This window comes from Indicator indicator, chromosome 1, assembly GCF_027791375.1.
Source record: "Indicator indicator isolate 239-I01 chromosome 1, UM_Iind_1.1, whole genome shotgun sequence".
Classification (NCBI taxonomy): Eukaryota; Metazoa; Chordata; class Aves; order Piciformes; family Indicatoridae; genus Indicator; species Indicator indicator.
Genome location: NC_072010.1, coordinates 73,449,193 through 73,467,072, shown reverse-complemented (window position 1 = coordinate 73,467,072; position 17,880 = coordinate 73,449,193). Strand labels below are relative to the sequence as shown.

The 17,880-nt window shown below is 39.1% G+C and overlaps 1 protein-coding gene across 4 annotated transcripts in view; it reads left to right on the top strand.

The window, feature by feature from the left end:
- Nucleotides 1–17,880, top strand: part of CYFIP1 (cytoplasmic FMR1 interacting protein 1) — a 60,771-nt gene that overhangs the window by 14,752 nt on the left and 28,139 nt on the right. For all 4 annotated transcript variants that reach the window (XM_054384539.1, XM_054384530.1, XM_054384547.1 and 1 more), the window contains 10 exons: nucleotides 2,748–2,873; nucleotides 3,143–3,309; nucleotides 4,627–4,774; nucleotides 6,703–6,856; nucleotides 8,075–8,231; nucleotides 8,801–8,897; nucleotides 9,243–9,319; nucleotides 9,413–9,521; nucleotides 10,075–10,194; nucleotides 13,686–13,885. In XM_054384539.1, the coding sequence (XP_054240514.1) occupies nucleotides 2,748–2,873; nucleotides 3,143–3,309; nucleotides 4,627–4,774; nucleotides 6,703–6,856; nucleotides 8,075–8,231; nucleotides 8,801–8,897; nucleotides 9,243–9,319; nucleotides 9,413–9,521; nucleotides 10,075–10,194; nucleotides 13,686–13,885 (1,355 nt within the window). The remainder of the gene's footprint in view (nucleotides 1–2,747; nucleotides 2,874–3,142; nucleotides 3,310–4,626; nucleotides 4,775–6,702; nucleotides 6,857–8,074; nucleotides 8,232–8,800; nucleotides 8,898–9,242; nucleotides 9,320–9,412; nucleotides 9,522–10,074; nucleotides 10,195–13,685; nucleotides 13,886–17,880) is intronic.

Genomic DNA, 17,880 nt, shown 5'->3' with positions numbered 1-17,880 from the left:
GGAGTATCTTACTTATTTACCTGTCTTCTGCATTCACTTAATATCCATGAACCTTGTTGCATGCATCGTGTGCAGATAAAATATTTCAGCATTCCTTTGGTGTCCAGCTTAATGCTGTCAGCTTAATACCCCTCAACTTTATCTTTGTTTAATGATTTCCCCAGTGTCTCCTTTGTAGCACTTAGGTTACAGGTGTGATGCTATTCTTTGCAATGGCTAAATTTGTGCAAATATTAATCTATTATATGAGGCAAATTCACATTTTCCTGTAATCTAATACTTACGCAAAGATAATATCAACCAGATTGTACTGTTCGCTGAACTTAAACTGTGAGAAAATTGTATTTCAGTGTGACTATGATTTTTTGCTAGATGTACCCTGATGCATATTAGATCAGCCTGATACTGCTCAGAAACATTGTGTTTGCAGTGACTGAAAACTCAATATTTGAGAGAAATGCATGCTGTGCAGATGACATGATGATATTGTCACAGATAATACAGCTATTTTTCCACACCTTTAAGCCTAGCAAACATACCCCTTCTCCCCCTCAAAAACAGAAACACCCAAATCTGTGTAGTTTTCCAGCTGTCATTTGAATTATGAATGTGGTTAGTTAGCCAGGTTGGAAACTTCTCTTTGTGTGGTTGTGATGGATTGTCACGTTAAGATAAGATTCCAATGTTTGCTGGTCTCAGAGCCTTGCTGGAACTGTTTGGCAAAATTAATTTTTGCCTCTGCTTTTCAGTGCCTCAATAAGGACTTGCTCTGACACAGCTCAAAGTTAAAACAATCAGATAGTTCAAAGCGATGGATACAACAGATTTGGGATTGCCAGTGATGAATGCGCTGACTGCAAAATGATCTCAGATCCAGTCCCTGTCTTCTCCCCAGGTCTCAGCTGCTGCTGCAGCTGGTGGTGATGCTTGTGCTGGCCCATGCTTCACTGCCCTCACGCTGACCCTGGTACCACGTCAGTGGAATGTGCACTCCCCAACGCCAGAGGCAGTGCACCCCAGACAGGGGAGCATCTGTTCCTCATGGCTGAAACACAGGCCTGGATGGAGGAGAAGAGATTTTTCTCCCTCTTGCATTGCTGAGGCCTTCTATTTGCTTTGTCCACTGTTTGTCCTTGGCCATCTTCCAAACCCAGAGATAAGAACTGAGCAAGCAGCCCTGGCTCCTTATTTTGTTCCCGTGGTGGCCCTTGTTTGTCCTTATCTTTTGCAGAACAAGCTGCTTTATACTTCTTTTTGCATGCACTGCTGCAAGCACATACAGGACCTCAGCACATCAGCCCCCAGAAAGGAAATACAACATGCCACAGAAAAGGAAAACAAAACAAACCCACAACCTCCTCCCCCACCCCCCTTAAAATTCAAACCAAACAAAATAACACAAACAAAACCCCCAAACAAACAAAACCAAACCCCCAACAAATAATAAAAAGACCTCAAACAAACAAAAAAACCCAAAACAAACACACAGAAAAACCCAAAAGCAAACAAAACCCCCACAAACCACCAAAAGAAAACTTACACAAATCTCTCTTAAAACACTACAAGCCTTAATTGAATCCTCTTCTCATTTATCTCAACCCTTTTGTCTCCTGCCAAAATCGACTGTCTTAAGACAGCTGCTTTTGCTGCCTCAGGTTAGGCGCCAAAGAAGAATGCAATGGTTTAGTGCAAGGGCTAACCTGCCTGCTCCCCCAACACAAAAGTGAGGTAAAAGTAACACACAACTCAGGAATGAGATAGATACAAGTTTAATATTAGCCAGTTTCCAGAAGTAGTGCAGTGAAATACACAGGGGGGGAAAAAACCCAACAGCATAAACCAGAAGACCAAAACCAGCAGCTACCTGATTTCCACCGATTCTGCCGCCATGCCTGCAGAAAAAGCCAGCACCCAATAACCCAGAACCCAGAAGCAGCAAGCAAAACAGGAAGCCTTCCATGTTGCAATGTAAACCTCAAGCCCCATAATACTTTGCTCCAGTTAGCTCTTCCATTTTTGAAGCTGGCATGACTGCAGCATGGTATGAATAACAGCAGCAGATTCAACTCAATCCGTGACAGGTGTGTCAACTTTAAAATTGCAGTTAGTTAGGCAAAGGTCCTTATGCAGTTAGGTATTTATGTTATTTGACCCCTACTTCATCAGTTACCCAAAGCAGGGCCATCTTATCTTCACAAGACTCCCTCCTTCAGCTGTTTGGCAGGCCAGCTTCATGGGTCTTCATCTAACACAAATGCCTGCTGATTGTAAGTGACCTTGGTCCCAGAGCGTGGTAAATCAACTTGCCTTCCTGTTCTGTGGCAGGCTAGGCAGTTTCACAGTGTGGAGTTTTTTGGTTATGCTTTGAGGTTGGTCTCTGTCTTTCTCATGCTTGAAGTGGAAAGTGGAGCAGAAATTTTTTTGCATGCTAGTATCTGCTCAGTAAAAAACCCCGAAAATACATTACCCACTGCGTCCGAATTACATTTTTTTGAGCTGGGACAGGATTGCTATTTTTCAAGAAAAATTGTTAGGCAAATTCTTCTTTGTCATTTCCACTAGATAGTAGTTTCAGAATTTATGCAGATTCTGAGAATAGCATCAAATTTTGTTTTTCAGATATTCTTGAAAGCATTGTGGTATTTCTTAAAACTTATTAATTGTTCTCAGCTATGTTTTGTGTTTCTCAGGCCTTTTTTCTCCCCCCCCCCATCTTTTTCTTTCCTATTCTGTTGTGTGAACTGCAGTATTCATGGAAGCTGGTACACCCAACTGACAAATATTCTAATAAGGATTGTCCTGACAATGCAGAAGAGTATGAAAGAGCAACAAGATACAATTACACCAGTGAAGAGAAGTTTGCTTTGGTTGAGGTAAAATTTTGTTTCTTTTTTTTCCCCCCACAGGGATTTTCCAAAGATTAGTTCTATATAGGCATTTTCTATACCAAGTGCAAAATGACCACGTGCCCTGCACTGGTTCTGAAAGAGTGTATTTTCCTCCATTGCCTATGTAGGAGTAGCACAAGAAAACCATTTTTTCTCTTTTGGAACCTGTTAGTTTCTTTGTTCACATTTTCTGTACTTGAAAAAGGACTTTTTGAATAATTGCACGAACAAATACTATTTTTAATTTTTTTAAGGTGATTGCCATGATCAAAGGTCTTCAAGTGCTGATGGGAAGGATGGAAAGTGTTTTCAATCATGCTATTCGCCATACTATTTATGCAGCTCTTCAGGACTTTGCCCAGGTCACACTTAGAGAACCATTAAGACAAGCTATTAAAAAGAAGAAAAATGTCATTCAGAGGTAGCGTTCTTGTTTTCATCTTCTCCTAGATTCTTTCCCCCAGATCTTAATAATTTTGTTGTGGAATTGCACAGCTGTTATGTTCTGCCTCTGTCTGTACTCCCCTACTAGTCTGCTGGGTATTCAGTTACCTTGGTTGCGTATATATTGGAATTTGAAGAAGTGAAGTCAAAAATGAATGTCTGCCAGCATGGTTATGGTAAAAGTCCAGGCTATCTTGAGCCACTTAGGGCTACCACAGGAAGTCTTATACTCTCTGTAGTTCATTTTAAAGAAACAGAAAGAGTGAAATATTGAAAGGTAGGCTAGTATTTTTATTTTGAAGATGGGTGTTAGCTGTTCATTATGATTCTACCATTTCATCTCCTTTTGTCTCGTGTTTGCATCCCACCCCATAGTCTTACCTCTGTCCTCTTAGCATTCTGCCTTCTTTCTCAGCTTCTGCTGCTTTTGGCTTCTTAGCTTTACGCTTTTCCTCCAAGTGCTGCATCTGCCCACGCTTACTGGTGGCTTCTCCTGACCTTATTTTTTTTTTCTCTCTAGTTTTGTTTTGGTTTTCATCTTTACTTGTTTACTACTTGTTTACTCCCATGTTTCATCGCAAAGCTCTTAGAGGTGAAAATCATGGTCTAATTAGGCTACTGCTAAATACTCTGACTACCACAAAAATAGTGTCAAGTTAAAAATAAACAAATTACTCCAAATCATCGTGTTTGAAGGGAGAGTCCTTTTTGGCCCATAAAATCAAGTATTACTTTCATACCTGCTCAGATCTGGGAAGAGACATTTGCTTGATTATTCAGCACACTGTGGGATATGGCTGGTTGTATTTTTGACAAGTATCTGAAAACCAGGTCATTATTTGGATTTAGGATTATGAGACTGTTTGTATACATTCCAGCTGAATGCTGGAGCTCTGCTGTAAATAGGAATTCTGCTACTTTCAAGCCAAAACTCTCTCTCTTCAATTTGGTTAATAATCTAATTTGGTTTGATTGAAAATATGCTGTGTGGTTGAGAACAAAATGGCTTGTGTTTGTTAAGGATCCCACAGGTGAATTCTAGACAAGTGACTTTTGTCTCTGGTTAACTGGTTGGCTTTATTCTGACAGAGGAAAAGGGCTCTGGACTATTCTTTCTGGTAAACTATTTGGGGCAATTGTTTTGTGGATGTGGCATTCCTGAAGTTGCTGGTGAAATTATTTGGTTTTTTTACCTGAGTTATCCTGAGCTTGTAAGGGCTATTGCAATGTTTCTGTGCTAGTCCTTGGTGCACTTGGATGTGTATTGGTCTGAAGTACTGTGAATTGTGTTCAGCGTTTTGCAGGCCATCAGAAAGACAGTGTGTGACTGGGAAGCAGGTCATGAGCCATTCAATGATCCAGCTCTAAGGGGAGAAAAGGACCCAAAAAGTGGTTTTGACATCAAAGTCCCAAGGCGTGCAGTGGGACCTTCCAGCACTCAGGTATTTTCCTATATGGTGGTTGTGATATCTGTCAGCAATTACTGCATGAAGTGTTTTCTCTCTGGCCTGAAATATTAAGAAATTGTAGGTTTTGATTTTGATTTTTTCTTTAATGCTAAAAATCTACTATGATTAGATTTGTATTTGCAGAATTATATATACTTAACAAAAATCCTGTCTGGGTTGCTGTCACTTTCTCCTTTGATGCATAATTTTTCCCAAGTGTTCAATCTCTCTTTAATTTGACTTTCAGGGAAGAAATATTTTCTCACTGACCTCCTAATGTTTTTTTAAATAATATTTTTTATCTATTTGGATTATTTCTTGACTGACTCCCATCTCTGGTATGGCAGGTGGATTTTTTTTTTTTTTAAATCCCATTAATCAATAGGCGTCTGTGTAGTTTTACAATCTCTTTAAAACAGAATGCCTGTAAAATATGGGAGACTACTTGATTTCTGTTAACAGTTCTATTACTGTTCAGTAATGAATGATAAGAATACTACCTAAAATCTATTTAATCTGCTGCTGCCTTTGAAACAAGTCGTATTTCAAGTATGTTTTTTGTAGCAGTCATTGAAATCCCATACCTAGATGCTCATTCTTCTTACTTCCATATAATTGTATTTTTAAATTTTATTTATGGATTTGGTTGGAGAGTGTATGGTCTGGTATTTATAGGTCATCTGAGAAAAAGATGTACTGAGCACTTCAGGTGAAAAATTGAAGGCAACTATGTCTTACAAAGACAATCTTTTAATACCTAAAATCTCTGGGGAGGAGAGCATGTGTGGATAATAATCTTGTGTAATAAAAAGTTGCACCTAAATTTTGGTAAGATGTATTTAATGAAAATTTTGGGTTGGGAATTAAAAAAAGGTTTGGTGTGTTTGTTTTTTTTTTTTTTTTCTTTGTGGTTTGTTTGTTTGTATTTAATATACTTTCTTGGGAAGGGCAGAATTCTAAATGTCACCACCAACATGATTTGCCTTTGCTTGGTATGTTTGAGGGCTTTGTTTCACTGGCTGCAACAGGCTGTTTAGAGTACATGGTTCTGTCTGTTTTTTCTGCTCTTGGGCTGGCACACTTAACTGTCTTGGCTGGCAGGAGGAAGGGAGGTCAAATAGATTGATTTTTAGGCAGATTTTTCTCATTTTCATGCAGTTCTAAAATGGTTATGTATGAATTGGTAATACTTGAAAATCTGTGTGAAATAATTTGAGAAGATAATGGCTCTCTGAGCATCCTCTGAATTAAATGGGAACTTTTACCTTCAGGGAGCACCATATTGCAGTGATTATTCTGAATGAAGGAATCTTTCTCTCTGTCCTTCTCTGCATGCTTACTGTGCTGATGCTTTTCGTTTTTAACAAACTAACATGTTTTCTCTGCTTCTATTTCCCTTTCCTTATTTACCCATGTGTTTTTATTAACGGATTCTCTCTCCCCTGCCTGCCCCTATCTGTTGGTTTTTAGCTCTACATGGTTCGCACTATGACAGAGTCCTTAAACTCTGCTGAGCTGTTGAAGCAGCTCAAGTCTCTGGGACTGGAAAAGCTATTGCATGTGACACACAAGTTTCTGAGGCAGTCCTACATCTATCCGCCTCTTTTAAGCTTTGGTGGTAAGATACTACTTATTACTTTTACTTTTTATGGTGATGTGAACTGTTCCACTGCAAATGGTCTGCTGCTAAGTGTCAGTGGAGGTCCCCTTGGCATGGGTAGGCATTTGTGCTGGTGTGTAGGCTAGTGTTGCATCTGTTCCTCTTGCCTGAAAAGCTTTTACCCACACAGTGCCAGTTTTCAATTTGAAGTGGAGCAGTCGCTTACTGATAGTAATTCTCAGTGTTGCTCAACTAATATGCCATGTGTATTTTCCTTTTTTCCCCCCCCTTTCCACCACAATTGTTTCCTCTAATGATACAGCTTTACATGGTGAGAACTATGTTAGAGTCCCTCATTGCTGACAAAAGTGGTTCCAAGAAAACCTTGAGAAGTAGCCTTGAGGGGCCCACCATATTGGACATAGAAAAATTCCATCGCGAGTCTTTCTTCTACACTCATTTGATAAATTTCAGTGGTAAGATATGTAGATGATCAGTGTCCAGCTTAGCATGTCCTAACACCTCTAACACGACCTGGGAAATGTTTCCGATTGCCAAAGTCAACTTACCTTTGATTTATTTATCAAAAGTCTTGGTCTGTCCAAAGTTGAGATGTGATATTTAGTATTGTGGTGGGATTTTTATTTTGACTTGTTATACATCCATTTAAAATGTGTAAAATTTCATACTGTTACCTTCCCTTTCTATTTATTTTTTTTAAATGTATGTATTTATATAAACAAGGGACAGATAAGCTTATACACATTGAAATTTTAAAAAAGAAATAGTTTTTGTGTTTTCATTTTTTTTGGGATTAGTTTGTTTGTTTTCGTTTTGAGTACAGAGGAAACAAATTCTCTGTTGTGATAAATCTGATGTCATTTCACTACTCTTAGTATTCAGTTAATTGTAATCGGAAACATACTGTCCTAAAGAATTCACCTACTGACATTGAATGTATCTAGTCTTTGTCATCACCATGCTGTGTTGTCTTTCATTTTTATTTTGCTACCTGACTCCTTTACCCTCAGAGAAGGGAGAGCTTGTTAATGTCAGTCATAATGCTACTGGGGAACAGCAATTCAAACAGTGTTTAGAAGATCTTAATATAAAAAGTTCATTCCTGTTTTGGTTCTCAAGCCTTCTACAAAAGAAGGCTTTTGCTGAGTGTTTTCTGGGGAGGTGGGAAGCATGTCTCCATCCCCTTGACAGTGGCCACAGAAATGCTTTGTTTTATTCCCTCCATGTGTCTGTCATTTCCTGTCTATATAACATGTGGAGTGATTCAGCCTTCCAGGCAGAGAGATGGTACTGGTGGATCTGGTACAAGTTCATCTCCTTCACGTGCTGCTTCCCAAGCTCGGTGTACAGCTTTCTCAGCCCCCAGCTGAAAAATTAAACTAGAAATCCCCCTTTACTGGTGTATGTGGTTTTTCTATTTAACTGGTAGCCTGGTCCACTTCCATGCTTTTCCATGTAAAAAGACACCAACTTGAGGGCCAAAATGGTGTTCAGAACTTTTTGAAAAAGTCATTGGCTTTACAATTTGAATTTGGTTCACATGTTTGGCCTCTGTATAGCTCTAGTGACTCACAGCTGCTGTTTTGTTTCACATTGCATCATCAAAATCACAGTTTTATTGTTCCTAATGTATTTCTGTAAGAAGTGTAATTCTTCCTTATTTATTTCAAAAGAAACTTTGCAGCAGTGCTGTGATCTGTCCCAGCTGTGGTTCAGAGAATTCTTCTTAGAGCTCACCATGGGCAGAAGAATCCAGTTTCCCATTGAGATGTCCATGCCTTGGATTCTGACAGACCATATTTTGGAGACTAAAGAGGCATCAATGATGGAGTAAGACCTATTTGTGCTCTTCCACTGAATGATTATTCTTAACTATTGCCATTCCATTTTGTAATGTTACTGCTTTAATTTGTTTTAACAAGAAGTCACTGAAAAGATATTCTAAACCTTTATAAAGTTTTCGTCTGACATTTGCCAGTTTCCAGATGCTCAGAGCTTTCTTTTTGAAGTGAATAATTGAAGTAAGAAACCTTTCAAATGAGTATCATTGCACCAGCCAAATACGTTGTTCCCTGAGTGAACTCTCCTTACGTACTCCTTAAAGATGTAGAATATGATGCCTAATAGTGAAAGCATAGTTCCATTTTGATGGAAAACAACATCTAGAAAATAAGCATCAGACTGCAAACTTACCTATACAATTTCTTGAACTAACAAAAGGCTTTCGTAAAGGAAAAATTGTAATGCTTTTTATATAAACTCAAAAAAAGAGAAGATCCTATATGCATGAACCACATGTAGATTACAGTATTGACTGACGACATCTTGACTGCATCAGCCTAAGGAATCGTAATTTCTAGACCTGAAACTCTTCTTCTCTCCCATTCTTTTCCATTCAGGTACGTTCTGTATTCTTTGGACCTTTATAATGACAGTGCTCATTATGCACTTACTAAATTTAAGAAGCAGTTTCTCTATGATGAGATTGAGGCAGAGGTAAAGTAACCGTAACTATTGGATAAAAATAATCTGTATGTGGATGTGAAAAATTATGCTAAATGCCAGGACCTATTATAATAGATCTGGAATGGTTGGAGATAATAAACACACTGAGAAGACCAGAAGGTGGGTAACTGGTTGGGTGATATGTTGTGATGACACCTGTCGACCTTTGCAAAACACCTCACATTAATGCTGAAAACTGAATGTCATCCTCTCTTTTACTGGGAAATTCAGATGCATTAACTTGCTTAATTAGGTTAAACAGTGGAGGTCTTGGATAAGCTCCCCTTTTTTAATTTTAAGTGTCTCTAAATGCACAATTTTTTTTTTCCTCCCAAGGTAAACCTGTGTTTTGACCAATTTGTCTACAAGCTGGCAGACCAAATATTTGCATACTACAAGGCAATGGCTGGCAGGTAGCTATTCCAGTGGGGAGAACTTTTATTCATGCATTTCTGCTCTGCTTTGCTGTCTAATATACTTTAAGTGTTGTCTTACTTTGTTAATAGCCTGCTTCTGGATAAACGATTACGTTCAGAGTGCAAGAATCAGGGAGCAACCATTCAGTTGCTACAGTCCAACCGCTACGAGACACTCCTGAAGCAGAGACACGTCCAAGTGAGTTAACTCATTCTGTTGTATTCAAGTTGCTTGGCACTTTTCAAATGGTGTTGCTTTATGTAGGTATATAAAACTCTGTTTTAAGTTTTGTCACGAGTGGCATAACTGACACTTGAGATCAGCTCCTTTTGTCATATGAAGTAAATTAAGACAAAACCGTAAAAGATGCTGTGTCATTGCAAATATCTGTTGGTATTAAGCAAACACAAGCCAAATAGGAATGTCACGTGTGGTAGCGTTTTCTTCCTAGTAATGTCTTCCACCAATTTTCAATATATTGTTGGCACAATGTGGAAGCATAAAATACTGATATAAATACTTGGATGTAAATGCAATATGTGATTTTTTTACTTCTTTTTGTGAGAATTGGGATATAAATTGTAGTACTTAATTTGTTCACGAATGTATAAATTTTGTCCACCTGCTTTGTTTCTGAGTGTTTGGAGTGCAAGCTCACTATGTGAGAGTCCGTTAACCGGTGGAGTCCTTGTAGTTTGTCTCATCATTTGACTTTTTAGTTCAAAATTTCTTAACACTTTTACTTTTTTAGCTTCTTGGTAGGTCAATAGACCTGAACCGACTCATCACTCAGCGAATTTCAGCAGCCATGTACAGGTCAATGGAACTGGCAATTGGTCGATTTGAAAGTGAGGATTTGACTTCCATTGTGGTGAGTGTTGTACTGCAGTTTTGCTGGAACACTAATACTACAGTTGGGGTCTGTATGCTAGTTTAGTTTGGCTTTGTTTTAATTTGACTTTTATTTCTTTTATATGCATTGAGAATGATATGTATCTAGCCTCCTTTTTCTTTTTTTTTTTCTTTTCCCCTTAAATCTGTGTTTGTGTTTTAATGGCACAAGCAAAAAAAATTTTCTCTGACTTTGCTAGAAGTAGTTGTATAGTCATTTCTAAAAGACGAGGCTAAATGGCAGAGAAACTTGTTCTGTCCTAAACCTTAGTTAAATTAATGGCTGGCTGGGGTTTAACCACATGACCTGGAGTACTGCATCCTGGTCTGGAGCCCTCAATGTAGGAAGGACACAGAGCTGATGGAGTGGGTCCAGAGGAGGGCCACAATAATGATTGGGGTTGGAGCGCCTCTGCTACAAAGACAGGCTGAGGGGGAGCTGGGGTTGTTCAGCCTGGAAAAGAGGAGGCTCTGGGGAGACCGAACAGCAGGCTTCCAGTACCTGGAGGGGGCCTATAAGAGGAATGGAGAGAGACTATGGACAAGGGCCTATAGTAATAAGACAAGGGGCAATGGCTTCAAACTAGAGAAGATTTAGATTAGATGTTAGGAACAGGCTCTTTACTATGAGGGTAGTGGAACATTACCTCATGAAGTTCAAAAAGGACAAGTGCAGGGTCCTGCATCTGGGGAGAAATAATAGCAGGCACCAGTACAGATTAAGGGTTGCCCTGCTGGAAAACATGGAGAAAGACCTTGGTGTCCTAGTGGACGACAAGTTTACCATGGGACAGCAATGTGCCCTTGTGGCCAAGAGGGCCAATGGTATCCTGGGGTGCATCAAGAGAAGTGTGTCTAGCAGGGCTAGGGAGATTCTTCTGCCCCTCCACTCTGCCCTGGTGAGACCACACCTGGAATACTGTGTCCAGTTTTGGGCTCCCCAATTCAAGAGAGGCAGGGATGTACTGGAAAGAGTCAAACGGAGAGCCACGAGGACGATTAGGGGACTTGAGCATCTCCCCTATGAAGAGAGACTTGAGAGCCCTGGGGCTGTTTAGTCTTGAGAAGAGAAGACTGAGAGGGGATCTGATCAGTGTGTATGTATACCTGATGGGTGGGTGTCAAGTGGAGGGGCCAAGCTCTTTTTGGTGGTGCACAGTAATAAGACAAGGAAGAATGGGTGCAAGCTTGAACATAGAAGGTTTCTCCTCAACATGTGGAGAAACTTCTTTCCAGTGAGAGTGATGGAGCACTGGAACAGGCTGCCCAGAGAGATTGTGGAGTCTCATTCTCTGGAGACTTTCAAAACCCACCTGGATGCATTCCTGTGCAGACTACCCTAAATGATCCTGCTTTGGCAGAGGGGTTGGACTTGGTGATCTCTTGAGGTCCCTTCCAACATCTAACATTCTGTGATTCTGTGAACACTGGGAGAGGTTGCTGGGGATGGTGGTTGGGGGCCCCATCCCTGGAGATACTCAAGGTGAGGCTCTACAGGGCTCTGGGCAGCCTGATCTCGTTGAGGATGCTCCTGCTTACTGCAGAAGAGGTTGGACTAGATGACCTTCAGAGGTCCTTTCAAAATCAGACAATTCCATGATTCTATGACATTATATACATATGGGAAATACGTCAAGCAGTCTTATTAGAAAAATAACAAAACTTTTCCCTCTGATGTTTTAATTGTTTTGTAAGTGTGAAATCATGCAATACAATGGTTGAAGTTTGTTTGGTTTACTAAGACTAAACTGTCAAAACCTCTTACCAGAGAAGCAGCTTAGTCTTGCAAAATGCATTCTTTTAGTCATCTCCAGCTACATCATAAATTATACTTGCAAATCTGCTGTTACCATTGTAGTATATTGTTGACTTCATTAATTTGGATGCGCTATTACTTTTTACTTCCCATGCTTTAACTTGCATCTCTGTTCAAAAATGCTTTGGCACTGTTTGGCACTGTTGTGTATGCTGCCATACACGGGACTGTGCAAGTCCCAGTCCTGTTGAGAATGAGAATCTTGTCTTTTCGTTGCCCAGAAAAAAAACATAAACCTGCTGCAGTGGAGGGCCTTGGGAATAAGGTGTAAACATCTCTTGTAGAGAAGGCATATGAGCTATGAGGAAACAAGGAAAATGAACATTCTTGTGATTTAAATTTTTGGAAATGTTCACTTTTCTCTCTGCTTAAAGATAAATTGCAGATCAAAACAAAACAGCCTTATGCCTGGTAGAATCAAGATTAGTTTATTTACCTAAGCAGGTTGGTTTCACAGCATGACAAAAATAATGTTTTTGTGGAGGAACAAGATCTGACTTTGCTTGTGGAAGAGGAGCATCTGTGAAATACTGAGGTGTCTTAGAGTTAGCTTCCTGATTGAAATGCTAAAAACCAAATTTTATTTCCAGATGGCATGAATTTGACAAGTAAATATTCAGTCAACAAGAAAAAAATCAGACCTATTCGATTCTGCTGGAACGAAACATAACATTTCAAGTTATGTAAGAAACTTTGTCTTTCCATAAAAAGTTTTTACTAGTGAGGTTTTGTCATGCAGTTGACTGCCTTGATTTAGTTTCACTCTTTACTGAAGATAAATCAGATAACGAGGCCATAGAGCCTCTTAACTTTTTAGCGTTTGGAGTTGTAACCTTTGAATTATTGAAAAGTATTTTTCTTTGTTATGCGAAGGATTTTCTTAGTGGCTAGATGAACAGAAACTGTTGATGTGTTTGAGTTGCAGATTCTCACTCTTTTTTGAGTTAGAAAGTGTTCCTCTTTTTTCCCCTCCTTTAGTTTATGCAAAATAGTTTCTGCTGAAAACTGTTCATTTTTCTCAGGGAGAAACTGATACTAATAGCTGTTTTCCAAGCTAAATAAATTAAATGAAGGTAGTTAAGACTGACTTTTTTTACTGCAGGCTGGGCTTAATACTGTATTAACAATCATAGTTGTTCTCTTTCCTTAAATTGACCATTACTCAAATGTTTGATAAAGTGTTGAAGCATGGATCGGTTAAATCTGTTAGCTGTGTATGGGAAGATGACTAGTAGTTTGATGCAAATTACTTTGTGATAGCTTACACAGTAAGAAATGCAGATGTTTTGTGTCCTATGGCTGACTCCATTTAAATGTTGGAGTTTCAGCTTTTGCTCAGTGGAAGAGTTGGCATAGATTTGTGCTGGAGTTCCACCTGCAATTTGGAGTAATTTTAATGAATACCAGTAAAGTCTCAAGAGTTTTAGTAGGAGATAGTTTCAAAACAATCCCAAGAACCCTCTTTTTCTTTTTTTTCTTTTTTCTTTTTTCCCTTCTTCCAGCTCTTATCATTAAAGGAAGAGACGAAGAGAGAGTCAATTGTTCATTTTTACTTCTTTCTTGTCTTCTATTCTGTCAAGGTTGTTTATGTGCCTTTTTGAGTTCCTCCACTTTATCAAATGCACTTCTCACTTTCTTTCCTCTTGTTATTGTAGGAGCTGGATGGCTTGATAGAAATAAACAAAATGACTCACAAGCTTTTGAGCAGATACATGACCTTGGACAGCTTTGATGCCATGTTCAGAGAAGCCAATCACAATGTGTCAGCCCCTTATGGAAGAATCACTCTTCACGTCTTTTGGGAACTCAATTATGATTTCCTTCCAAATTACTGCTACAATGGATCTACTAACAGGTTAGCATGGCAGTCTTTGTTTGCTGCCATTCTTCTGTTACCCTCCAAGAAATTCTTTCCTGGCAAACGCTGACAAGTCCATCTCCATTCATTTAGTGTGTGTCCTAATGCTTTACTTGAAATGAAGCAGCATGAGTCATTTTACTAAGTACTGTCAAACGTATGAAAGCCTGTTATTTGTCCACAATAGAAGTCAAATGTAACTAGAGCATCAAAATTCTGACGTTTTAATGACTTAGCTATGATATGCTGAAAAATAAAGTGTATCCAGAAATACTGCAAGTGCGTATGAGGAAGATATTTTGGTAAACAGGATCCTCAACTGTGAGATGATGGAAATAAAATTAGATTCCTGATTCTGTGTTAATGTGAAGAAAAGGATTTTTTTTATTTTATTTTGCTGGAGAAGGGAGGAGTTCAGTATTCACTGCAGCTAGGTTGCAGCCTTCAAGGAGAGCGAGCCATGGAAATAGGAAGGAAGGTAGAATCTTATGTTTGAATGAGAGGAAGCTGCAGTGCTTGGGACTTCGCATTTTTGGGCTTCCTGCTTGTATTCTCATTTTAGGATTTGTGGTGCTTTCAGTTTTTATTGAGGTTTTGGTTAAAGCACTGTGAAGTCACAGTAGAGTGATACTGAATATTGAGCTGTAGGAAGCCTGTTCTCATCTTTCACTATCTCCTTGGAGAGCTTTCCTTGTCTGACATGTCTGTGATGGTTATACTGGATTTTTATATCCAAGATTCTGTTTGAGGAGAAAAAAAAATAATTAAAAAGAACATTTTCTGTAGTTAAGCGTTGGCCAAAAAACTTCTGTTACCTTGAGTCTCTTTGCACAAGAGAGCTAAATGTGTTTCCAAGGAAGCTACTGTGCACCTGCTGTATCTGGAGATCAATATTGGAATATTCAGCGCATAATATTTAAAATCAGCTCTTGATGAAATGCTGATCCTTTGCTTTTCAGCTTTAATGAAAGACAGTCGCTAGTTTCTTCAACAGTTCAGTGTGTTTTCATCCTGGCTATAAGGACTGCAAGATTGCTGACCACAGTGCTTGGGAAGCAAGTGTGGAGTGCCAAAGGACACAAGTGAAGTCCTGTAAACTGTTGTTATCCATTTAAAAACTGTATGCATGGATTGAGTTAGGCTGATCCTCAAGCTTGTTGCATAGTTATTTCAGGATAATTAATTTAAGATATGATAAAGAGAGCGTGATCTTAGGCAGTGTGTGTACCATGTGTCCAATTTCATCACAGAATTACTTTGGTTCCAGTAAAAAAACATAGAATAGTTTTTGTTTGAAAGGACCTCCAAGATCATTGAATTCAACTGTCAACCTAAGACCACCATGGCCTCTGAGTGTACCACTCTGTACATGCTCTAGCAATTCAATGTCTTTCTTATACTGAGGGGCTCCAAAACTGAACTCAGTATTCAAGGTGTAGCCTCACCAGTGCAAAGTACAAGGGCGCAATCACTTCCCTGGTCATGCTGGCCACACTGTTCCTGACACAGGCTAGGATGCTCTTGGCCTTCTTAGCCACCTCAGCACACTGCTGGCTCACATTCAGCTAGCTGTCAACCAGCACTACAGAAACCCAAACCCCAGCACTTTAGACAGAATTTGTGTTGTGTACCATATATGGTGCCCATTGATATTTTTGCTGAGTGCAGGAACAGAGAGGTTTTAGCCCTTTTGTAGCTCTTAAATGTGTTCATTATATCTGTTGCTGTTAGCATGAACTTTCAATTGATGAACTCTCTCTGCATTCAGCTCTACAGGTTATTGGGTATAAACCCATGAATGAGCTCCGAGAATGCTGCTAGTTTAATTCTGACTATGAATAGGAAATTTCTTGCATAAGAACTACTAAGTAACTAAAGAAAAGTATCAACCAAAGGCTGGAAGAAAGAGAAAAACGTGGTGAAAAGCAAAGTGGTTACTTAATGGTGAGGGGTTGGAGTTACAGCTCCCAGAAAATGTGTAATGCCTTTTATTAATTTGCCCACAGCCTAGGTTAAGTGTCCTTCTTTTAGAGTTTTGATCAGATTAATTTGTGTCCAGTACCTTTCAAAGCTCTTCTCTCAAGAGTGCTTTAACCTGAGATGTGGTGCTAGGGGACATGGTTTAGCACCGGACTTGGTAGAGTTGGATAATGATGGGACTTGATTGCAAAGGTCTTTTCCAACTGAAATGATTCTATGATTCTGTGATTTCAAACATCTGACTCTTTCAAGTGCTTAGGTTTGGTTCAAAGGCTGAGGATATACATGCCAAACTATTGAAACACATTGCATATTTAATTATTTGGGACTGAGGAATTTTATTGTGTCTGATAGTGTACTGAGATTAAACAGAGAGGATGCTATTAAAAGATTTAGGAATTTATGAATTTCAGCTGCTGATATTCTGAAATTTAGTCTCATTAGTTCTGAACAGCTGCACATCTGTGTCCAGACTTGGGTACAACAGTTTATGGAGAAGAAATGGGGAGAAGAGCAAGGGAACCTCTGTGGATGGGTGTTAGCAGTCAAATCCAGGGGTATTTTTAATCCACCTATTGTCAATCACAAAAGAAAGAAAACAAACTTTTGGCATGAGCATATGAACTGCAGGTCAGATCAAAGCCCTCCCTAGTCTAGTGTTCTGATACTGGCAGCAGTATGCAAAGGAGGCTTGTGGTGATTCTTCTTCCAGGAAATATGCAGGCCCCTAGCAATGATCAGGTGTTTCTATAAAACAACAATGGTGGGGTGTTAGTGCATTTCTGGCCCTGTACAGCTGTTTTCTCCCCACCCTGTTGCTTTGCCCAGTCTTTTTTTTTTTTTTTTTAAAGCCATGTGAGGTTTTGACATTCAAAACATACTCTAGTGAGGAGTTTGCAGTGAAGCTGTATGCTGCACAAAAAAGTATCTTTTAATTTGCTTTCAAGTTGTTGCCTGCCAGTTCTTCTACTGAAAGTGACCATAAACAGCTACTTCCCACTGGTATTCCCTGTGTTACTTGGGTTGTTTTTTTTTTGTTTGTTTGTCTGTTTGTTTTTTGAGCCTTCTCATGTTTTCCCGAGTTAAACCTTTGTCTTTCCACACCAGGATATTTGTCATGCTTATGCCTGCATCTGTACTTTTTCATTCCCCTATATCTTTGTGGAGTTAGGACCAGGGATCTCCAGAGGATTAAAATGACACAGGAACCATGTCAGGATTTTTGTTCTTTTTTCCTGTTTTGTTATCTGTATTGTTCCTTTTTCGGTCTTATTTTATTAAGTAATTCTAAGATGATCTTTTCCTTCCATGATACCTTGTTTTGTAAGGAGGGCTAATAGAGGAGCAAGCATGAGAAAGCCTAGACATTCAAATTGAGGATTTTCTGTGCTTTCTTGGCACAAATGATAGAAGCTTGCAGAGACAGTAGTCAGAATTGTAGCTTAATTTCCTCAACACGTTATCCAAATACGTATACTCTGCTAAAAATTCATGTGTATTGCACTCTCTTAAATGTAGTATGATGTTTCTTCTGAGGATACAGATTTGTAGCAGCATGAACAAAAAGACCAGCTTTTTACTTTTAAGTATACCTGCCTGCCTTTACCTCTTCCTTTTGTAAGCTGTCTTTCTCTTGCTGCTTTTGAGACTAACTTTCTCAAGAAAACAACTGTTTCTTCTTGTCTTGTATATAGTCACTGCTCACAAAAATTTCCAGCCCTTTCAGGCACTGCTGGAGCAAACATCAAAAGCATCGTCAGTGATAGCTACTTAGTTTCTACTACAGAAAACCAAATGGTCAACTACATTCCCTCAATTAAGAAACAAAACAAAAAAAAGAAAGTATTTCTGCCAAAAGGAAAGGTTATAACAATGGAGTGGTAGATATCTGTTACGCTTTCATGCTCTTTTTCATCTGTTGTTTCCTCACACTGTAGCCTTCTGTTGTCCTCCATCTTGACATTCAAGTCTAAAGAAGAGTGAGTTAATATGTAACACGTGCAGAGAGAGGA